Source organism: Chiloscyllium plagiosum, unplaced genomic scaffold, assembly GCF_037043375.1.
Source record: "Chiloscyllium plagiosum isolate Xiang-an unplaced genomic scaffold, Cpla_swu_hap1 HiC_scaffold_16, whole genome shotgun sequence".
NCBI classification, from domain to species: Eukaryota; Metazoa; Chordata; class Chondrichthyes; order Orectolobiformes; family Hemiscylliidae; genus Chiloscyllium; species Chiloscyllium plagiosum.
Window position 1 is genome coordinate 36,070,990 of NW_028270154.1, and position 24,714 is coordinate 36,095,703.

Genomic DNA, 24,714 nt, shown 5'->3' on the forward strand with positions numbered 1-24,714 from the left:
CTTGAAATGGAAATCCTTCCAAAAATCTTGACCTAACTTGGACCTAACCAAAATAATTCAATTTTTTCCGATAAGCAATTTCATCTATTTGCAAGATCTTCTTTGGTCTGTTCTGCAATGTTTGGATAATAATACACACAGGTGATTCCAAGATCTATATTTGTCTCTGGGTTAGACAGAATATTTTACAAAAAAATTTCTTCTTACTCTTTAATACTTTGGTGAAATGGAAAGGGCAATGTCTTGAGGAGAAAATATTTACTGAAAGTTAAGTAAAAAGATAAAATCCTCAAATGGAACAGTAGAAAGATCAGGGTTTAAAAGAGAAAGTTAGGCTAATGTCTAATGTGTTAATGTTTTCACTAATTGATATTGGTCAAACTTAAACAGTCTCAAAAAGAAACAAGAAGTCAAAGCTCTTCAGCCGTACACATCAGGACTAGGATGCAAGAAATGGATTTGTGAAAAAGGTCCCCAATTTATACAACAGGAGACAAGTATGATTATTAGTTGGGCCATCATTGTCATGGAGATACAGCAAACAAACCTCAGATCAGGCACACAAACTAGGTCAGGTCATTTTTGGTTACCTTGCTGAGTGTTCAAAACAACTAGATGCTCAAACCAGATTATACACAGATTTTTGCTTTGCTGGTTTTATTATTGTATTATAGCAGTTACTAACATAGCCCATGCCATTAACTTTTTCAATAGTTCTTAGTCTGCAATTGCTTTCGGCATTCTTGGACTTGGGGCAATGAAAATAAGGAATGGTTTCTGATCACTATCTAGATTAGAAATGCCAAGTTGGGATATCATCCGATCCAGCTATATTACTGCCACCATTGAATTGTTTGCTCATAGTCTACAGCTCAGATGTAGAAGTAAGAATTGCCATCTGGGTGACGTACCAGATGCCAACACCCATGTGACTAACCAAAGTATAAGTCATGTCTCTTGTAAGCAATGAATAGAATGAAAAGTCTCCCTTCACCATCAGCCCAAAAGTATTAAATCTGCTGCTTTTGTTTTATAGCTGAAATGAACTAGTTTTTGTTGTTATGATGGATTTTAAACTTCATGAAAAAAAAATGCCGGGAGTGGGTAATGAAACGCCCATTATTTCAGACATAGCATTAGCTACTCCCAGGTTATTTATAATGTAATATAGGAAAGTTTCCTAAAATCTGCTACATGGCTTCTAAACATGATATGATTTTGCCTCCAACATGGTATTTTACCTGACGCAGCAATGTTTATGTTATAATTTCCAGTGAACTTGGATTCAGTGCCACAAGTGTGGCATGGGTGGCACAGTGGCTCAGTGGTTAGTACTGAGGCCCCACAGCACCAGGGTCCCAGGTTTGATTCCAGCCTTGGGTGACTGTGTAGAGTTTGCACATTCTCCCTGTGTCTGCATGGGTTTCTTCCCATAGTTCAAAAATGTGCAGGTCAAGCGAATTGGCCATGCTAAATTGCCCATAGTGTTAGGTGCATTAGTCAAGACAGAAATGGGTCTGGGTGAGTTACTCTTCGGAGGATTGGTGTGGACATGTTGGGCCGAAGGGCCTGTTTCCACACTATGGGCAATCTAAAGTGTCTCAGTAACCTAAGATTTTAAAATTTGGAACGTGCTTAAATCAAGGTTGAATGAAGGGTCTATTTGGGTATTTTTTTAATCAATGTGTTATGTATGTGATGCTCAAATCCTGCTTCACATGGCATTAACACCTGTGAAGAGGTTTTGGGGGTTCTGGACAGGGTTGAGGGCCTAAGACTTTGAGTACACTCGGGTCCAGTAATGGAGACCTGGCACTGTATGGGGCCTGCTGTGCTTAGGCTGAGGGCTGAGACTCAGGCCTGGAGTAGCACCAAGCCCTGTGATTTTTGTTTCTGGAGGAGGGGATACTGGAGCTGGCAATGAATGAGTGGAACTGATTCATTTGTCAAGGCAAGACAAGAGGAAAGCCTAGGTGTGGTGAGTTTGCAAGGCACATTCTTTACAATTGAACAAACAAATGTAAAGAGGCCTGTGAAGGGGAGGGTAGGTGACATCTGGCATACTAAGAAGGAGACATTGATGATTTGTGGTTTTGTGGGCCTTAAAGAATGATTAATTGTTGAAATCTGGAAATCAAATTGCAAACAAAAGAACAACACGTCACAAAGCTCACACTGCTGTCAGTGACTGCGTTTCTGTGTACATACCTTGAAGGTCGAGGATGGACTTCACGTTGCCTATTTTTGCCACCCGCACAGGTGCAACATTTATTGCTGCCAGTAAAAGCCCCAGGATCCTAAGCTAATCTCCATGGAGGAAGAGAATACCTCAGAGGACATAGTGTCACATCCTTGCTCTGCACCCAGTACCAACACACAGTTCAATGGGGAATCACACCTTGGAAGGAAGGGAACCAGAAACCAGTGAAGGCATATCATGGCTGCACATGCAGCTGCCAGAAACTGAGGTGTTGCAGGACTGTGGCAGTCCAAGGAGTGCAGAAACGAAACCAGGTACTGTCCCTATTGGATAACAAGCCTCTGGAGTTGTCTGTATGTTCAGTGTAAGCTGCATGGAGATGCGGTGCTAATACAAGTGAGGGTGCATGTCCTGGCATTAACTGCAGAGAAATCCAAGAGGACATAACAGCACAACTGCATTGCACCACAGCACCTGGAAAAGGATCAAGGAAACCTTCCAGTGGTCATGCTCGAGTGCTCATGAGGAATTTATCACTTATATTACTTTCCAATGTTAGAGAGGTTTTTTGTGTGTAAATGATATTTTGTATCAACATCCTCCAAAGGATCACTGGTTTAAGCACCATGTATAAAAACAAATGGATATGGTCTTTTTAATATGTAATCATGTTCATCCAAATGAATACCATGGATGTTTTCCAAGGTGACAAACTAGTTTTCTTCTGATGAAACAGGGTGAAGAGGTCAACACTGGCATGACAATGATATATTTGGATGAATTCAAGTGCTGTAATTTTCTCAAGATTGGAGCCTGTCCTGTCTCATATCAACCTGATATCTGGCTATAGTGTCTCACTCTCCCCTTACTCTAACTCCTCATCACAGGAGTAGTTTGTCTCCGACAACTCATCCTCTGAAAGGGATTCTCTTTTTGCAGCTCCAGGAAGTGCAGTACACAACAACCACCTTAAGGAATACTGTCAAAGTCTTGTACTGGAGATAATCACCTTATCGGTCAGGGTGTCTAAATCACTTTTTGAGCAGACTGATTGATCTGCCTAATGATGGACGCTGTTGATTATGGTTCTCACTATATCAGTGCTTAGGTTCAGAACTAGGACCTGGAAGAGGTGTTGTAAGCCACTTCTTCAGGGGGTACACTTTGTGAATGAGCACTTATCCTTCCAAAGCATTAGATCCATTAAACAGTTTTGTCACCCAGAAGTATCTGAGGAGGTAAGAATATGGCTACTCTCCATGTACCTTGCACACATCTTTATGATTTGCCGTTTGTCTGTCTGGACATTAAGTGAGCGCTATCTCTTTCTGTTTATAAATTATGCCCTGCTGGTGCCTTGATGGTGACTCATGGAATGGTTCAGGGAACATCTCTGGGACACATGCACTAAACAACCCCACTGCCCTGCAGCTAACCATTTCAACTCCGCCTCCCACTCCTCAAAGGACATGCATGTCCTGGGCCTCCTCCACTGCCAAATCAAATCCACCTACCAACTGGAGGAAGAATGCCTCATCTTCTGCCTTGGAACCTTTCAACCACGTGGCTTAAACAATGATTTCAAATCTCCCCTTCCCCCACTTCATCTCAGATCCAACCCTCCAACTGGCCTTCTTGACCTATCCTATCTGTCCATCTTCTTTCCCACCTATCTGCTCCAAGTTCCCCATTGAGCTATCACAATCACCCCCCACCTGCATCCACCCATCGCATTCCCACTTATCTTCACCCCAGCCCTACCCCCCCCACCCCTAAGTATCTCTCATCCCCCTTTTCCCTCCACATTCCTGACAAAGGCTTATGCCTGAAATGTCGACTCTCCTGCTCCTCAGATGCTTCCTGACCAGCTGTGCTTTTCCAGCACCACCCTTTTTGTCTCTGTACAATCAATTATGCCTTGCTCTTTTGGAAATGTCTGCAAAGCCTCTGACTCTTTTTATCATCTCCAGTAGTAAAGGTAAATGAATTGCTCAGCATAGGGAAACATGACAATTGTAAAAACATGAATGCATTGGTGTGCTGTTTTAACCAATTGGGTTATCGGAGGACAGCTTGATACACCACTGATGAAAAAGGTTAGGGCCACTACAGTTTGAAATGTCACTGACATCAATTGTTTCCCTCACAGTTGGATGTGATGTCTAGGGCATATATGTCACACTGAGATCTCACAGTAGCTTATGAAAGGCACTGTCTCTCTTTCAGTTGTGGATATGTCATACATAGGATTATCATGGTATGGTCTTCTTCTGCGTCACTGTGTCTGTGGTGGCATACCTCCAGCAGCCTCTCAATCCCCAGCATGTCGGCCTTCTTCTTGTACTTCTGTCCCTGGTCAACTGGCTTCCTCCCTCTCCTTTTCCATTTCATTTTGTCATCCCCTCACTGGTGGTGGTTTCTCCAAGTGAAAGCCACTATGCCTCTTTTGAACTCAGCACCAATGTTGCAGTGATGCTAGATTACAAAATGTGCAACCACTTTGTAGATACTTGTAATGAGAAATACTTTAATAATTTTCAGAGGTCCATACATGCTAAAGATTTTCAAATAAAATGCCTGTCAGCTGCTCTCTTGCTTTAGGTAAAAACAAGGTCTGCAGATGCTGGAAACCAGAGTCTAGATTAGAGTACAGCAGGTCAGACAGCATCTAAGGAGCAGGAAAATCGACATTTTGGGCATAGAGGAATAGAGGCAGGGTGCCTGCAGGGTGGAGAGATAAATGAGAGGGGGGTGTGGGTGGGGAGAAAGTAGCATAGAGTACAATAGGTGAATGGGGGCGGGGATGGAGGTGATAGGTCAGAGAGGAGGGTGGAGTGGATAGCTGGAAAGGAAGATAGGCAGGTAGGACAGGTCATGGGGACAGTGCTGAGCTGGAATAGCACTACTCTCTTGCTTTACGTCAGGCATAGACTCATCCTTAGTCTTTGCATCAATCTTTTCAACTAATAATGACAATAAAATGCCCACCAAGTGTGTCTCATGACCAGGTGATTTATTGTGGGGTTTGAGTCATATAATTACTGTTAATTGGACTGCTAACAAGGCTAAACAATGATCAATTAGACTATTCAAAATGGTAGGCAGGTTTGTGATTTTGAAGTCTGCCTCCTCATTTGTCACCCAGTATAATGACACAATGCTCACAGCCTGATGTCAAAAGTATACATTTGTGAAACTATAGGTGTCAGAGTGCAAACTTCAGTGCCATATAACATTACAAATCAGACATATGGTATTACATTTTCCTGATTTGTTTAGATTATATAATAATGTAAAGATTAAGTTCCATTAAAAGAAACAAACATTTTTGCATTAATTATGAAATTAAAGAATCTCACCACAGGGAAACAAAATACAAAATATAATTAACATTAACATTTTTTTAAATGCAGCAAAATATGTCTTTAGAACTGTTTGTTCAAAAGTTTGTAGTGATGACATTTCTGAGCAGAAGAGTTACCAAACTCCTCAATATAGCTCACTTAGCACATACTGAGATGAATCATCAACACACATTAAATCATCGTTGGGTTTCTGAAGGCATGACTAGTTATTTATTTAATTTACTCACATTCTTGAATTGAAAATGTCATTGCCTTAATGAGATCATTAGCATTTATATTTAAACATTTTTAAAAGAAATAAAACAACAAACAGAACAAACCAAAGTCTATATTTTAATTCTTTGTGGTTACTGAGCTTTTAAAAGCTGGAGGTGTTAGTGCAAGATGTTGAAGCACCAATATATTGTAAAATGGAATATACAGATGGATGTTCAATTTTCATCCATTTTTTGCATTTGTTTTCACTGTGTCAGTTGCATTTCCTTAGAAAGGTACAAACCACAGACAGGCAGGAGTTGATACTGACAATTCTTATTGGCTTCTTGGTAGCTAAGCTGCAATGTTGCTCTTAATTTTTTTATGGCATTAAGTCATTTCTTAAAGAGGAGATTTTGTTTAAGAATTATTATGTTTGCATTGCTCAAAGCTGACAAGTTGACCATGTTTTTAAGGGCCAGGCATTTGCATTGATTGTCAAATCATGGAGCATTGTTTTCCATTCTCAAGCTCACATACATGTCATTCCTGACAGTATGAAAGAACACTGACCCATTTCAGCATGCTCATACACACCCTATAACAAATGTGTTTTAAGTAATATGTTGAACTTCTGCCATCCACAGCAAAAAGTTGCACTAAGGACGAAGGAGGCTGTTTCCTCACATATTAATCCCAGCCTGCAAGTAAGCTGAAGAGATATTTCTCAAGATGCTGCATAACACTGAAAGGGCCTATTATTTCACTTTCTCCCTGAAAGTCCCAGACCTATTACTGAGTATTGTTCACCTGAACATATAACTCTCTATGACTCTGTACTACTATTTGCTGCAAGTTCAAACTGATTTTTTTTTATCCATGCAATGTGACCACAATTGGTAAAGTCATCATTTAGTTACCACATCCCCATTAACATACACCTTCTTTGAAACTAGGCCTTAAGTGTAAATTACTTGTGCAACATAATACAAGACAGCAGCAGGCAAACCTGCTGGTCATTTTGACCTTGTATGTACTTGATTAAACCTGCATTCGAAGCACTTAGTGAGGATAGAATGGAGGTATAATTCTATCAGAGCTGGTCTCCTAATTATGAGACTATGTGTTTGAAATCCAATAACTGGAACAATAATTATTAAGAATATTGACACGCTTTATGTCAGCACTTTATATCATCAACAGGGGGGTGGGGGGTGGGCCCTCAGATAAGTTCGATTGACTTTGCAGGGTGTGGCAGAAAGAGCTAGGTGTTGAGGTCTCCTCACAACCATCAGACCATATTTGAGAAAATGCAAGAAAGACATAAATTTTCACTGGGACCCTTGCTTTACAGTTGAAGATTCTCCACAGGGTCCATGTGGCCAAAATTTAAACTAGGGGCATCTTCAACATACTCCAAATGTAGAGTTAGTATGGGTATTCTTACCCATTGTCTCTAGTCCTGTGGTCGGCTTCAAACATACTGGATTGCTGTGGCAGGTGCAATGGAGGGGAGTTTGGTGTAAGGGTGGAGAAGGACCTGATCTCTTCTTCTTGTCCTGCCTAGTATATCCCCTGTAGATGCGCATAAGAAAAAAACTTTTCAACATCTTCACTTTCTGTGCAAGACAGAATATCTTGATAGGCTGGTGCCTGAAAATCCCCTGGACCTGTTGGGTTGGCGTAAGATTGTAATGGAGCATATTCGCTTGGATTTTCTTACAAGTATGATACACCGCAAAACTGAGAATTTCTATAAGACGTGGTGGCCATTTTTGGAATACCTGGATACAGATTTGTCTGCCACACCAATAGGGCTTTTATATAGCCATAACAATTGAGCTTTACGAGTCCAATATCCAGAGAGGGGGAACTGTGAATGTATGAATATGTGAAAATTAATGCTGCTGATATTCAAGAGTTAGTGTTTTGTTTTGCTGAGCTGTATTATTATTATTTATTAGTTATTATTTATTTAGTTAAGTAGCTAGTTGGAGTTTTAAAAATATATTTTTATATGTATTTATACATTTGTACATGAGGGCATTTGGGTTTTTAAAAATAAATTGTGTTCTTCCTTTGTATTGTTTTGGATTCTATTGTTTTGTATTTGTTGTAATATTAAAAAAATCTATTTTTCAATAAAAATATATTTTTAAAAATATTAACAAAGCCCACAAATTTAAATGTTGTGTCTGCAAGTCACTTTTAGGAAGAAATTTAATAACTTTGCTCCTTTAGAAGTTCTAAAATGTCACATTAAATGAAAGTGTAGACATAATATTCCTATTGTGTTAAAATAATCTTTCCTAGTCAGCAGGACTGTGAGACCACACAAGTGTTAAAATTACACAAGGTGACTGTATAGAGTGGGAATGCAGAACAAAGCTAAATACATTAAATGAGCCAAGAAAAAAAACCTTTTGACAGGGTACCTATATTTTAAAGGGGTTAGAATTGATTTAAAAACTTTATTCAACAAATTTGTCTCATTTTATCATTTTAAAGCAACCAACTCATTGTTACTATTCTTTATTTTGTAAAAAGGTAGTAGTGGCTAAGATTATAAGTTTGTTGGTGTATTAAAAGAGGAAGCTCCATTGACATGAAGTGAAAAGTTAGTATTGTGTGATTAATACATCATCTATGATATGAAATTCAATGGAGCGAGTCAGGCTATTTAGTCTATCCTTCGAACAACTTTGAAGAAAGTATGAAACTAGCAGAGGCAATTGATGTATAGATACTGAATTACACTGCCATGATTGCTACCCATTCACCTGAAGTGGCAAATTAAGCATGAGAAACATTTAGGAGTATAAAGTGCTTGTGAAAAACTCTATCTGATACTAATTGAAAATACAACAAAATGTAACATTACTAATGCAGCTTAATGATTTGCAATATCATCGCTTGTTCAAATTTATATAATAGCCCAGAGAGTCATAAAGATGTACTGCACAAGAACAAACCCTTTGATTCAACTCGTCCATGCTGACTAGATATCCTAACCTAATCTAGTCCCATTTGCCAGCACTTAGACCATATCCCTATAAACCCTTCCTATTCATATGCCTGTCAAAATGGCCCTTAAATATTGTAATTGTACCAGCCTCTACCACTGGCTGCTCATTCCATACACGCACCACCCTCTGCATAAAAAAGTTGCCGCTTAGGTCTCTTTCAAATTTTTCCCCTCACCCTAAAATTTTGCCCTCTAGTTCTGGACTCACCCACCCCAGGGAAAAGTCCTTGTCTATTTATCCTATTTATGCCCCTCATGATTTTATAAATCAAGGTCACCCCTCAGCCTCTGACACTCCAGGGAAAACAGCCCCAGCCTGTTCAGCCTCTCCCTGTAGCTCAAATCCTCCAACCCTGGCAACATGCTTGTAAAAAAAAATTCTTCCAGGCTTATGAAGATTATAAAGAAAAAAATTGGATATTAATCTTATGTTATATTCTATATTATTCAACTGCAACCAGTTTTATTCTACAAGTGATATTCTCACAGTCCTAACAGGACCAAAACCATACTCTCCCAAAGAATAATGGAAAAATACTTGCTGCACTTATCATTTTAGTTTCAATTTAGCCAAACATTTAACTAGCTCTTATTCAAATGAAGCAGCAAGTGCTGAATAACAGGTTCCAATTGGAGATTACAAATTCAATACTGTGGAAAAAATCTTCAGTTTTCTCTTCCACCTTAATCTTACTTTTGTGTTAATGAGTTCCAAGTTTGTGATCTTGCTTTCAGTTCTATAACGTAAATGTGGTTATCCAATTTTTGTCACTCAGTATCATAGAATCTGGATAAAGTCCTCTTTTAATTGTCGTTTCTTCAATAAAACAAAATTAATTTCACTAGCTCCCTTGCAGAATTTACAGGTTTGTGTTCCCCAGATCAGATGAATTGAAAATCCAGTTGTCTAAACCCATTTCATTTCAACAATTTTTATTTTGAAAATGTACTGAACCTGAGCTGCACTGAGTATTCCAAACATAACCTGAACAGTAAGTTATATAATAATCAAGTGCATGTCAGCATGTGATTAAATTGCTTATTAACAGTCGTTATTGGCAAAATATTTTTAACAGATGGTCATATTCTTCTTTTCCCCCTTTATTCTTTCTTTTAAAATGAACTCCCATGTACTGTGGTCACAATGGCATGCGATTCCTGTGCCAGCCTCTATATCAGTCACCATTCCCCAACAAGGCAAGCCTCAACTGCACCTACTTCTAATGGCAAACAATAATACTTTTCTTTTGGGTATAAGGATACTAGTGGGTTTGTTTTGAAAACTTTTCAACAAATATATGTATCACACACATATACACACACTTATATATACATATACTTTGGCTCCATGGCTGGTTAGTGATGTATATTGATGCCAACAACATAGGTTCAATTCCTGCACCAGCTGAAGTTACCATAAAAGATTCGCCTTTTCGACGTCTCCCTTGCCTGAGAAGTAGCTACCCTCAGTTTAAACCACTAACTGTCACTAATGAGAAAGCAGACCTATGGTCTGTAGGACTATGGTGATTTTACCTTTAAGTTATCAATTTAAGAAAATCACTATTGTCCCCCAGAATAACCATCAAATGGTTTTGTACAATTTCTTAAACTTATTTTCAGTTATACAAAACTGGGTTACACATAATTAATTAAAATGCTTATTTTTTGATGATAAGTTGATTTTGAGCTATATTAATCAAACTGCACCAAGTTATCAAACTTAAATATATCAACAAATTATTTTTTGAAAGCAAGAATGTTAACAAGATTGCCCAAATGCATTGTTTTATGAAAGAGTTTGCAGTTGATGATATTCAAACAGGTTTGAGCAAACTCCTGAGGAAAAAAAAAATCTTAAAACTTGTACATTTTTGAGTGAATGTAATTCCAGATCAATGGTTATAGCCAAAATGTTGAACTACAAGAACTGGATGAATCTCCTTCTACATTTGGAGAGATTAGTGACTGCTAAACCAATGGATTCAGCCAAATGACTGTTCAGCCAACCAAAGAAACATTTGCTCGCCAACTGGCTACATCATAGGGCTTCATTATACACAGCAGGCACCTGCTGAAATTGGTACAAGTTGTTACACTGCATGCTGACTAATTTAAAATACCTGGTTCTGAAAAGAAATCTGATCCAAAAACGAACTCCACCAGCTAGAGTGGAGGAATACCAGATATATATGTATCTATGTGTGTGGATCATTTATATAGTTTAAAATTGAAGATTATAAAGAATAAAAATCTAGAATATTACTCTTACACTATTTTCTACATCATTCAACCATGTCCAGTTACATTCCACACATGATATTCTCCCAGTCCTAACAGGACCAAAACCATAATGCCCAAAGAAAAATTGAAAAATACTCCCTGTACTTATATAGTTCTCTGCTTGAAAGCAGGTCCTAGATCATGGAACCATGCAAAGTATTTTAGCATGTATTTAAAATTTTGCAAAGGGCATGAATGAAGTTCTCAAGTTCTTCCCAGTGGATACCAAGCACTGTGTTATTGGTGTTTATTTATTAAACATACATATAGTCTTAAAATGTAATTTAACAATAAACTGATTAAATCATGGAGAAGTAGCAATTTGAATCTTAGTAAATCAAGCACAGATTTATGTCTTTCAGTGACAGTGACTATTGGCTGCTGCCCAAGGAATCCCCTCTTCTGATAGATCAATATTTCCAACATAATGAAAAATACTTTGTAGATTTTCAGAAATCTATGCGCATTTTGATTATTCCTTCCTTAAAAGAATAAACAATAACAGGCACTTGCAAGGCGGCTGGAGAAAAACTGATGCATTGATTTCACTTTTATGCATGTTTTTAGATTCTATAAATAGTTAACAGCAACATACTTGGAGTCATTGAGACCACAATCAGAAATTTGAATTAATTATTCATTGTAATTTGGGATTTTTAAACTAATATCTTAGAATGACTTACTGTCAATTTTAGACAATTGTAGTTAAGGTAACAGACTTGAACAATGGCTGATATTTAAAAGTGGGAGGTTGAAATAACCATCAGCAGTAACAGCAATTGTGGACTGCAGAGTCCTTATGCAATATTATTCTGTAAGAAAGTAGAAAGCCTACTTCATGTTAATGGCTGTTGGGCTCAACAGTTACTATGATCAATGTCAACATTCATTTAACTTGTGTGATAAGTGGTTTGGTCAAGTGAATATACCCAAAATGCCTCAGTTGTTTGATAGCTGCAAATGTGGAATAATTTGAATGTAGACAAAATGCGATAAAAAGATTGTAGATCTCATTATTTAACTTTTATTGATACATCGATTCTATTGTGGAATGAGGAAAGAAAATAATTAATTGAACATTAGATCTCATTCAATTTTTAATGAGAAAATATCAGAGCCAGAAAATGTTGAACATGTTTAACATATGTTGAATTTTAAAATACATTTTCCCATTCCATTTTAAAATGGCATAGAATTACATAAATTATGTATTACCAAAGCAAACCATTTTAGACCAATTGGCCAAAATATTCTGTGCTGATGCTGAAATTCTATGAAATCCTCCTATTTCCATTATTCTCACCCCAGTGTTGTGGTTCTGTTCGCCGAGCTCGGAATTTGTGTTGCAGACGTTTCATCCCCTGTCTCGGTCACATCCTCAGTGCTTGGGAACCTCCTGTGAAGCGCTTCTGTAATGTTTCCTCCGGCATTTATAGTGATTTGTATCTGCCGCTTCCGGTTGTCAGTTCCAGCTGTCCATTGCAGTGGCCGGTATATTGGGTCCAGGTCGATGTGCTTATTGATTGAATCTGTGGATGAGTGCCATGCCTCTAGGAATTCCCTGGCTGTTCTCTGTTTGGCTTGTCCTATAATAGTAGTGTTGTCCCAGTCAAACTCATGTTGCTTGTCATCTGAGTGTGTGGCTACTAAGGATAGCTGGTTGTGTCGTTTCGTGGCTAGTTGGTGTTCATGGATGCGGATCATTAGCTGTCTTCCTGTTTGTCCTATGTAGTGTTTTGTGCAGTCCTTGCATGGGATTTTGTACACTACATTGGTTTTGCTCATCCTGGGTTTCGGGTCCTTCGTCCTGGTGTGTTGTCTGAGAGTGGCTGTTGGTTTGTGGGCTGTTATGAGTCCTAGTGGTTGCAGTAGTCCGGCTGTCAGTTCAGAAATGTTTTTGATGTATGATAGTATGGCTAATCCTTTGGGTTGTGGCATGCCCTCATTCCTTTGTCTTTCCCTTAGGCATCTGTTGATGAAATTGCGGGGGTATCCGTTTTTGGCGAATACATTGTATAGGTGTTCTTCTTCTTTTTTTGCAGTTCTGGTGTACTACAGTGTGTTGTGGCCCTTTTGAATAGCACACAAACCAACAGCCACTCTCAGACAGCAACTCACCAGGACGAAGGACCCGATACCCAGGATGAGCAAAACCAATGTAGTGTACAAAATCCCATGCAAGGACTGCACAAAACACTACATAGGATAAACAGGAAGACAGCTAACAATCAGCATCCATGAACACCAACTAGCCACGAAACGACACGACCAGCTATCCTTAGTAGCCACACACTCAGATGACAAGCAACATGAGTTCGACTGGGACAACACTACTATTATAGGACAAGCCAAACAGAGAACAGCCATGGAATTCCTACAGGCATGGCACTCATCCACAGATTCAATCAATAAGCACATCGACCTGGACCCAATATACCGGCCACTGCAGCGGACAGCTGGAACTGACAACCGGAAGCGGCAGGTACAAATCATTATAAATGCCGGAGGAAACATCACAGAAGCACTTCACAGGAGGCTCCCAAGCACTGAGGATGTCACCTAGACAGGGGACGAAACGTCTGCAACACAAATTCCCAGCTCGGTGAACAAAACCACAACAACGAGCACCCGAGCTACAAATCTTCTTCCAAACTTTGAATCTCATCCCAGTGTCAGCACATCTTTCCTTTCTCTTCTCTTGTGTTATTTTTTGATTTGCTTGTGGGATGAAGGTGACAATAGCATGGCCTGCCTTATTGCCCATTTCAGGCCAAAAAAGAAGGGGTTACATATAGTTCTTAGGGCTAAAGGGAACAAATAGAATGTGATGAAAGTGGAAAAAAGGTAGTGAGTTGCACAATTAGCAAATGATCACATGGAAGATACAGTAGGCATGTAGGGCCAAAAGCACTACCTTGCTTGCATTTTCCATGTTTCTATGCTTTTATTCTGACAGGATAGGCTGGTACACAACATGGTTTCAGGTTTCTAACAGTAGTTCTTATATCATATGCAAAAGGATGCAGAGAGAAAACAATTTGAGAGGCGATGGGGGATTTATATTTTTATATTCTATTTCTTTGTCTTCTGTGTCACATCTTCCTGACAGTATAATTTCAAATGATTGCTCACCATAGGCAAGTGTAGCCATGATATCTTCTACACTATGCCAAAGCTGGCTGGGACAATTATGTTTTACACTTCTGTTACAATATAACTTTATTTTATCTTAATAAATATACACAATGTAATTATTATGAATTATGGCCACTGCAAACATTAAGTACATTTTTATTCTTGAAAATGTACAGGAAGTGCACCAAATAATCTCCATAAGTCAGGGTGATTGGATGTCATGAGAGGAATGAAGATTGAAATATGGTAAGATTAATCTTGGATTGAAATATCTGCCACATCCAGCAATTAGATATATTTTAAAAATTTAGTTTTAAAAAAATTAAATTTAGTGGTCGCATTAAAATAAATTTGCAATTCACAGACCATCTATACAAGGAATGAAAACAATAAAATATTTGGCACGATCTGAGTAAAAACATTTCAAAAACACCTATATTCTCAAGTATTATTTATTAACAAGAATCATCTGGGTTTCTGTGTAAAACATCAATTATCATAATACAGTTAACCTTTATTGATAGCAGCACATTTTATAAAGTTTTAAAATTAGTCAATAGGAAGCTATTAAAATTATTTAGTTAAACAACTGTATGATGAAATAGTGTCAAACCTTGGAACATGAACATACTGTGCTACAGAGTTCATGAACATGATTTTCTACAAACTTCTGAAGCTCATCACTGCTTTTGTTACCTCCACACTTGAATAATTCCACAGCACTCCTGGCCAAGCTTCCACTCTGTAACGTTCAGGTGACCTACATTTTTGCTGCCTATATCCTCTTATGCACGAAATAGTGTTCACTGATGATCCCTTTACTCACTGATTTACAGCGAATCTCATTTTGGCAATCCCTTTGTTGTAAAATTCTCATGCTGGTTTTCAGATCCTTCCAAGGTGACATGTCTCCTTGCCTATATTATCTCTTGCTGCCCTAAAATCATCTGAGATCTCCGTGTTCTTCCAACGTTACCTTCGAACATGTCCCAGTTTTCGACAGTACACTATTAGCAGCTGTGCCTTCAGCTGCCTAGATCCTAATCTCTGTAATTTCCTCCCTAACCCACTCAAACTCGAGCACTCCTTTAGGACGTTCCTTAAAACTAAGCTTTTTGCCATCTGTCTAAATCTCTTTCTACTGAGTTAAACTGTGTTTGAAAATGCTTCTGCAAGCTTTTTGCTATATCTTTACTATCTGAAATATACTGTATAGATACAAGTTATTGTTGTACCAGGTAAACACTGAATAAACATAAGCCCTTTTCTCAGATATATGTTCAATTCAAGCAGTAATGAACTTTTTTGTCACCTACAGAAAGTAGTTTGACAATAAAATTGGGAGAGACATACCCATATGTTTGGCCAGAAGATGGCAGAGAAAGTGAAATAATTAAAATATTTTATTAATATAGCTGCAGATAAAAATAAATCTAAAGGTCATGACTTCAAATAATAGGGGTTATAAAAAATGGAATGTCAATACGAAACTACATATTTGATTCTAGTCTTTTCTTGTATTTTGATAGTCTACCTTATGATGCTTGTTGCACAGTAAGTTTACACCTTAGGCTGAGAACCAGCTTTTTCTTATTTAATTTGAAATTTCCTTAGCTTTCCAAAGTGACTGGTTGATGGTTTAAGGGAATATGAAACGTTTCAAGCAAATGCCACCATCCAGCAAACCCAGGTCAACTATATTAGTTCATATATGTAAGTCACAACAACGTTCATAGAAATAGTTACTACATGTAGCAACATTACAAGTGCAATGAAAATTAACATCTTTTCAAGGTTGGTACATAGAAACCAGAGTTATTGTTCCTTCAGGGGGCCTCAAATGCAACTTCAGAAGGTTCCCTCCAACTGAACAATTGCAGCATTTTTATTTCCTAGAGTGTGTGACCGTGTGATTGAATTTGTCAATTTAATAGCTATTTAGATTGAATTGTGGGTAGGTTGTGTTGTGAAGTCATTCTTACTAGGAACTGGACTAAATCATATCCAAACACATCTTGTTTAGATACTCAAGGCAAACAGAGCACTATAGAGAAAAAAAAACTGTTGGTTAAACTAGAAAACCAAGGACAATAGATAAAAGGACAGCATGCTAAATCTCGACTTTCAATTCCCAACTTCTCTCTTGTATCTTGTTGTATCTTGCACTGGTTTGTGGATGGCACTACAAGTATACAAATCTATATGCCCGAAGATTTTCTAATCCACTCCACCTGAAGACTGCACCCTTTATTAATTAATTCAAGCACAATACCTATCAACTGCTACAGGGTGGCAAGTATCTGGTTTTATTCGCAAATGCACATTCACAATGGGGTCTAAAACAGCATAATTTTATAATTATAACAGTCTTTTCTAAACTATACTTAATCTCACACCAAAACCATATACCCAACCTCATAGAAATGCCTTCAGCAGAGTGGAAACAATAATATAAAGCAAAATGCATTTTTAAAATGAATGAGAAGCCAGCAAAATCGGAAAACAAACTCTCTTTCACACTGAACCTCAAAGATTTGAAAAAGCATACATTTAACATGCTTTTTCATTGTTTTCTAAACTTGAAGAGACAGTGTAGTCCACTCCCATGTCAAATAATACAAAAAGCCAATAAGAAAAGTATACTTATTTGTACTTTGCAGACTAAATGTCCACTATCCTGCTTGCTAGTTTAAAATAAACGTGAGACAGCATTAATAGGATTTCACACATCAGGGATTAAATTAATTACTAGTTTCAGTGAAAGCTGATGCTGTTTTTGCATCGAATCCAGCTCAAAACCATTTTGCATCAAAATATCAGGTCAAATTCAATCTCATTTTTCCCTTTACTGTGTTTCAAGCTTTAAAATTATGGTATGAGGGAAAATATTTTGTATAAAGGTCCCTTAAATGTGAAACTATAAGTTTTCAACCTGTAACCTTTTGAATAGAGAAGTACTGTCCAGAGTTCTCACCTATCATGTTATCAGGGAAAAACATCCTGGTGTCACATCAAGGGAGTCCTACGTCAAATGTCAGCTTCTTGACTGCCTAAAACCAATAGTTTCAAAGCATTAAGCCATGGCAACATAAGTGACTGAAGATATTAATAAAGTTTACTGATACTTCTCTTTTTGACAGAGCAAAGCAAAATAGATTATTTCTATTAGTTGACTTTGAGGAGACACTGTGCCCAAAGATGTGATGGTGATGAATCCATATAACTGAAGAAACCCACTTTTTCCAAGTGATAGTTCAATTATCTCACACTATTAAGCTTAGTAACTCCTCCTGTTTAGTTCCCCTTTCCATTTTAAGCAAAACTAATAAAACAACAGTAGGCAAACTGAACAAAATCAAAATGGATGTTGAAGTTAAACATAATTCTCAAATTTTTTTAAAGGTGGTAAGATTCCCTCCTCAGGATGTTCTGAAAACTGAATTTCCTTTCTCATTTCAACAAATGTATTAATGACATACCAGCTTCACATAAACTCTGCAGCATGTGATTGGAAGTGAGTTATTGCATGCTAACTCTGAAAAGAACATTGCACTTCAAAACAATCATGAACAGTTGAGGAAAAGTCATGACAGGAACACAAAGCATACAGTCAGGTTGCTGAACGATTAATTGTATCCATTTTTTTGTTGTCAATGACCAAGGCAGGAGATTATTATATTGAGTACAAGCACGAGCTCGTGGGATGCAAAGTCCTATTACACAGCAACCACAACTTTTGTACTATATTTCTTAATCTGCAGTTCTCCATTGAAATTGGGGAGATAGAATGTCAAGGAAAGGGTAGGAATAAAAGAATAATAGAACAAACTGTTCACAAAAGCAGCAGCCTGATTTCTAACACTTGTTCCTTTAAGTTATATTATGTGTGAAACATTTTAGCTTTTGAAATAAAATATAATTCATGCAAAGATGAAACTGAAAATTCATACACACCAAGAAATATGTCCATGAGCTGAGAATATATGCCAATAACATACAGACATCTCCATGCTTTTTCAATATTTCACAGTGTTGGGAAAGTTTTGAAATTTCTCTTTTAATTAAGAAGTTATGGGTAGACAGTGGCATAGTGATGATATCATTTGATTAATAATCCAGAGTGCCATGTTAACATCCTGGGGACATGGGCTAAATTCTACCATGGGTGGAATTTAAACTCAATTAATCAAAATCTCAAATTGGAAGCTAGTCTCAGTAGTAGTGAGTTTGAAGCAATCATCAATTGTTATATGAACTCATCTCTGGTTCACTAGTGCCCTTTAAGGAAGGAAGTCTGCCATCTTTTAAGGAAGGAAATTTACCTTCTTTCCATAGACTGGCTTATGTGTGGTTTCAAACCAACATAAATGTGATTGACTGACACTGCAAAGGCCAGTCAAGTCACTCAGTTCAAGGGCAATGAGGAACAGGTAACAAATTATTCCCATCTCCTATGTCAGAATACTGAAAAACACATTGGTCTGAAGAATTAGGCTACATGAATTTGGTCCATTGTAAATGACGGGCACTTCGTCAAAATATGATGTCTTTAGAAATGGCAAAAGGTAATTTATTTTTACTTCTTGAAACTTCATTGGAATACCTTGTTGGGAGAGTATAGTCCTCCAGATATTTAGTTTATTTTCTTTATTCTTCAAAAACATTTACAGCTGCAAGCCTGGTAATGTGTATGTGAAGGTGATTTATCATTTAGGTTAAAAATATGTTTCATTCGAAAAATTTGGCTCTTATAGACCAAAGTCCATAGTTATTTTGTTTGGGCTGTATTACTGGCTCAGAATTGCATAATGAAAAGGATCTCTTTTAAAAGTAATCTCCTGCATTAGTCTTTCTTCTGTGTCAATTTCCAATCTGATTCATTTGGGTGGCTAGATTCCTCATGGTATGGATGGCAAGTATTTGTATCCTTTGCGAATTATAATAGCATAAGGAAAGCACCTTTATGCATCATTTAAAAGCAGAATGGAATAATTTACCATTTTAAGGGGAAAATGTTAATGAAACTTATGAAGTCGGTTCAGCTGTCTAACAGTATTGTCAGTATTCAACCTCGGCACTAATTCTAAATACTACCAGTAAACTTATTGATGAAGATCATCTCGACTAATACTTTGGTTTTTACTTTTTAAAACGATAATTGAACAAATTTAATGCGATCTTTTGTTACATCAGGTTGACGCGATGACTTAAACGACTATTGTTCTTTTTTAAAAAAAATCCGAGACTGTACATGGAGCTGTGAAAGCAGTTAAAAATGTCGAAATGAATTATGTTTATTTTTCAACAGCACGCTTCAGAAAGCACTGACTGATAAGAAGCCAATGGTTGATTTTTGTTTAGAATTTCAAGTGCGCTCTGCCCAATGAAGCTTGAGATGATTGGTCTGCTGGTATATGTTTAAAACATACTTTAAAATCCACATCACGCAAACAGTGAAGATAGTTCACAGACGGACCACGTCATGAACCAAGTGAGACCAACAATCCCAATAAATCGAATTCATTTAACATGAAATTGATTAATTACGGCCCCTAATCAGGAGCCTGAGGTGTACACAAGTTCCACTTTTCTGGCCTCCAGTTATGAGGGATCAATTGACCAAATTCTACGACAAAATTTTGTGTTTGCTTTTTTAAGGCAGGGCGCAATCCGATTTTCCCCTCTGCTCCGAAGCAGAGCAGCGAAGCATGTTCACATCGGAAACACACGCGACAGGAAATCCAGCAGCGACCGAATGAAACCCCTTGTTCCCCTACCTGAACCGGAGCAGAACGGCGAGCTCTTCCAGTGTTACCTCCGCTTCGTCCAAGAGTTTAGATCTCTATTAAAGCAATCACACGCGAAACAAAACATGATACTTGGATGGGCAGAATTTGTTGAAAATACTGTCAGTATTTAAAGTCGCCCAGAAACATACAGAATTATGTAATTACAACCTCCAGTGTAGGATCAGCATTTTGCTCAGCTCCCTCCTTCCAAAATGAAGGGGATGGAAGAACAACGATAATTTGCTGTAATTATACGAGTTCGCTTCTGGCGTTGTTTCTGGAAAATCCTCTAATTATCGCAGTACCCTCATGTATGTTACTGCCGTAATTCATTTATTTTAATTAGTACGTATCACTTTTGAGTTGGAAAGACGCGGACAAAACTTAACAAAAAACACTCTCCAAGAGAATGATGTTTCAGATCGAAATGATCAGCTTCTCGTTCCGAGAGGTAAAATGATTGCTAATTATTATCTTATTTTCATGGGGATATCTGTGACAGGTGAAGGAACCTGTGAAAAGGTTTCATGGTCACATTCCGCGGACAAGTCGCTGAAGGTTGAATGCAGATTCATCACTACTTGCCGCCCCATTTTGCAATTGTTCCCCTGCTTTCTGTGTTTTATTTACTCCACCCCAATAGTTCTAAAGTCGAAATTGTTTATTCCCTAAAATTAACCCTCTTAGCTAATTAGCAAATCAGATCAGCCGTCAAGTCATTTGACCCTTATACAGTTGAGATGCCATTGACAAGCGGGATGCGGAGCCCCGGCGCAAGGGCCAAACGGATTTTATCAGTAATTTGCCAGGCAAATCCTTTTTCTTCATCAGATCGCATTACTTGCTGATTATACTGATTATTACACATGTTCGCCCAGATCCAGTTGGCTTCCCCCGTGCCGGCCAAAAGATATTTGGTCCAGTTACCTCTTCCCCAAAGAGAAAATTGTCAAATTGGCCGTGTTGTGACTCCACGTACAAATCGTTCCAATTATAGTCTTAAATACGACGATCAGCAGAACTCTCTGCAAAGGATGGCGATCCGATTTCAGCATTTTCCTGATATTTCCCCACCCCGCTTCCCTTTCGTTTCCGCCCCGAGTTGGTGCTGAGACAGAATCAATATCTAACCTCTGGCAGAGGCCACGTAAGGAGAAACGTGTTTGCTTCTCACAACACAGTGTATAAACTTCTTTAAAATAGAGAGTCCACCCAGGCTCATAGTGCCCCACTTTGTGCCCAACACTTCAATTCTGGATGCACATGTGGAAGTTATTTAATCGATTTTTAAAAAAAACTGTGTGAAATAATTCACTAACATCACACAAACGATGTAGCCAGATGTGTAGAAAATAGCAGAGGTCTAAGGATGACGTCTAGTAATTTGTAATGATCAGCTTCTAAATAATACTGAAATGTTTTAAATGAGCGCAATTGAAACACGGCCAATTCCACCTAAATATTCGAGTCTATAATTGTTATCGATCAGACCTTTATCATAACTATTTGGGTTAGAAAAAAATTGAAAACAGGAATATTTCGTATTGGAAATTATGTAAGGTTTGCGCTGTGGAAATCTGCACTCTTTTACATACAGCCGGATCTGAACGTGCTGGTACGGCCTTCTCTCGGAGTTTTGCTTCTCAATCTCTAGCGACTGGGAACTGGCTCAGAAAAGTTGTACAAAAATGTTCAATCAACTCGTAATGCTGTCCACCGCAACTTTTAAAGGTTGTTCAACATAATTTTTTTAAATGGACGGGTATTGCACCACGCAGTTCAAGGTAAAGCCGTTTTCAGGAAGGTTTTCTCTTGTAAGGCTGGCATTCACGGAAATCCTTTGGATGGCTCAGGAAGAACTATATAAATGGATATTTTGAGAAATCTGAGGAAGATTTTACCGCTTTCCCTTTTTGATGTGTCAGGAATTTGACGAAAATGACATTGGCTACTTTAATTGGAATATTTGCGTCTTAATAATTGCAATTAATAAATCATTATACTGTAAAAGAGAGAAGTAATTCCGCTCAAAGCCAATCGAGCAGGTAAGGCTAAGAAACAAACCGAACGATTATTCACTAGATCTGTCTTTCACAGGGTCACATTTCAATAATTGTCAAAGGAAATACTCTTCCCCTCTCACTAAGTTTTTTTTTAAACTGGAATTTGATTTTATTGAGCATTCTCAGGCGCATTGCATTAGAAAATAGTCAATCAGCTCGTAATACTAAATTCTTTAACTTAAAAAATCACAGACTGCTACTGAAAATAAACTCCTTGTTACATTCCAGTCCGAAGCGTTCGGTTGCTGAGGGTAAAACCACTATTTTGACACAAATCTTGTCAATAAAGTTGTCAATCGCAAACAATCCACCGTAGCGGCTGTTCCACACACATATCGACTTACATCCTACATTATTGGTAAAATGTACAGTCATATATGGTTTTATGTACCTCAACACAAATAAGTGTTTGTTTACATTAAATAACTAGTGGGAACCCTCCTTTACTCTTTGACCGAAATACAACCACTCTCTCCCAATAGCTTCTGGGGATTACACTGCCTTCAATTTCAGTCACTTTTCTTAACCTTTTCACAAGTTGGATCTGTCCCCAGTTATAACTATGATCATGCGTGTATGGCTTGTTTTGTTTCCAAGTGCGAATCTATGACTGTCTGTAATCTACCCTAACCCTATACTGTACCGACATATTTCATTTATAAACTATGCGTGTTATTTTATTTTTGCTCGCTTTCTATACTTTATCGCTGCAGTAACATGTTGAACCATGCTACCGATTGCTCTGCAGGTTGGGTCGAAATCCATTCTGAGAGGGTGAGTAATGTTGCTGCTGCGGAAAGGACCTTCTCTCTCTATAACTTGACATCAAGCACTTAGACTGTTTACAATCTGAACTCAAGAAGTTACGTTCGGTCAGAAACAAATACCGCAAAGTAAGAAAGGGCCGATTTTAAGGGTTTTCAAATAGATAAAAGACCAAGGGAATAATTTACCCTCCCCGCTCGTCTACCAGGTCCTGCTTTTTCTCCATAATGTAAAAACACCTACTGAAATTACTTTTACAAACTTTTTGATGTGCTGCATTCGTGAGCAACTGTCCAGTTCCCTCACACGACTTCTGCATTAACAGGAGAAACCCCAAGCCCCGCCGCAACGTCGCAATTATAACTAATAAAAATAGCCTCTCATAATCCCGAATCAGCGAACAAAATGCTGTGGGAAAGAGCAAGGTTCGAAATGTCACGGTGGGGGTGGGGGGGTGCAGGAGAGAATGAAAACTGAACAGTGAAGAACATTGACTTGGACTGCTCGTCTTTGTGAAAAAAAATCTGGTTTGAAATGCTGGCGAGCTTTCCGTCCGGACCAGGCAGTGATTCAGCTGAATTGATCGACATTGCAACGTTTGCTTTTTACAAAAGCACGTGTTTAATTCCCCCCCCCCCCCCCCCCATTTCTGTTCTTCAGGCGGGCTAGCAAGGAGCCAAGGGACTCACCATTTATCAGCATGACTTGGAGCTGTCGCTATCTTCGGTGCATACTGTTCCGCAGGAATCGAAAGCATAGTCCCAGGGCAGTGCAGGAGGCCGGCTGTTGCGGCGGCCTGGCGATGCACTTGATTCGGAGTTTGGTTCCGTTCCTGAAGCTCGGCAGCTGTCTCCCAGGCTGACAGGTGACGTCAGGCCTCCCCACCCTCAGGCCAGGGCTGTGTGTGCTCAAGCACAGCGCAGGTTATGCAAGGAACTGGATGTCTGGCTCCTCCACATTATTTATTTCGTTCAGGGGAGGAATGAGGGAGTCGGATCTCTGTGCTCGGCAAGTGGTTATAACTGGGGGTGCAAATCAAACGGTTGGCAGATCCAGAGGGAGCTGCTTCTTTAAGGTCGACCACCCTCTCTCGTTAGCTTTTGGGCATTGGAATCAGACCCTCCCCCACAATCACAGTTACTGCAATCGTGTCCTAAGCCACTTTGATCCTTGGCAAATTATGAGCACCTTTCATCTGTTTATGTTGAAATATAAGCTAAAGTGTTGCTTCCATAATCTTTTAAAAGAGATTATATTGTAAACAAGAGGATTAGGTCCAGTCACTTTCCTGGAGGGGGGACATCAGTTTTTATTTGGTGTTTAAATGGCCAGAAGATGGTACAAATTCTGTCATGACAGTTGTGCTTGGCGAAGCTTTTATTATTAATTCATTCATTTCACAATTTCCAAAGGGGAAGTGCAGTATATACACTTTTCAGCCTTCAGTCCTCCCCTTTGCTAACCCTCTCACCTTGTCGCATACCCTCCATGTGATAAAACGGGGCAGCGGTCGGTTGCTGGCTCTGCACTTATTGTTGCGGTGATCTGACTATTGACATACAAGGTGGCGAGTCGAGGGTGTGGTGCTGGAAAAGCACAGCAGGTCAGGCAGCATCCGAGGAGCAGGAGAACCAACGTTTCGGGCATAAGCCCTTCATCAGATTTCCCGAAACGTCGACTCTCCTGCTCCCCGGATGCTGCCTGACCTGCTGTGCTTTTCCAGCACCACGCTCTCGACTCTGATCCCCAGCATCTGCACTCCTCACTTTCGCCTATACAAGGTGGCGAACAGACCCTCTTCGAACTCAGGCATTGGTAAAAAAAGAACTCAGCAAAAGAACCACATCTTGAACGTAAAATTCACACCACACGCCCTGGCATTGTTTAGAGGGAG

The 24,714-nt window shown here is 38.7% G+C and overlaps 1 protein-coding gene across 3 annotated transcripts in view; it reads right to left on the reverse strand.

The window, feature by feature from the left end:
* Positions 1-23,871, reverse strand: part of pitx1 (paired-like homeodomain 1) — a 48,462-nt gene extending 24,591 nt beyond the window's left edge. Inside the window, exons 1-3 of one of the 3 annotated variants that reach the window (XM_043703472.2) lie at positions 23,510-23,870; positions 19,981-20,045; positions 17,178-17,253 (exon numbers count right to left, since the gene is read on the reverse strand). In XM_043703472.2, the coding sequence (XP_043559407.1) occupies positions 17,178-17,202 (25 nt within the window). In that variant the 5' untranslated portion in view covers positions 17,203-17,253; positions 19,981-20,045; positions 23,510-23,870. Of the gene's footprint in view, positions 1-17,177; positions 17,254-19,980; positions 20,046-23,509 lie in introns of all 3 variants that reach the window. The other 2 variants (XM_043703473.2, XM_087995288.1) reach the window with 2 other exon arrangements.
* Positions 23,872-24,714: the final 843 nt, after the last annotated feature.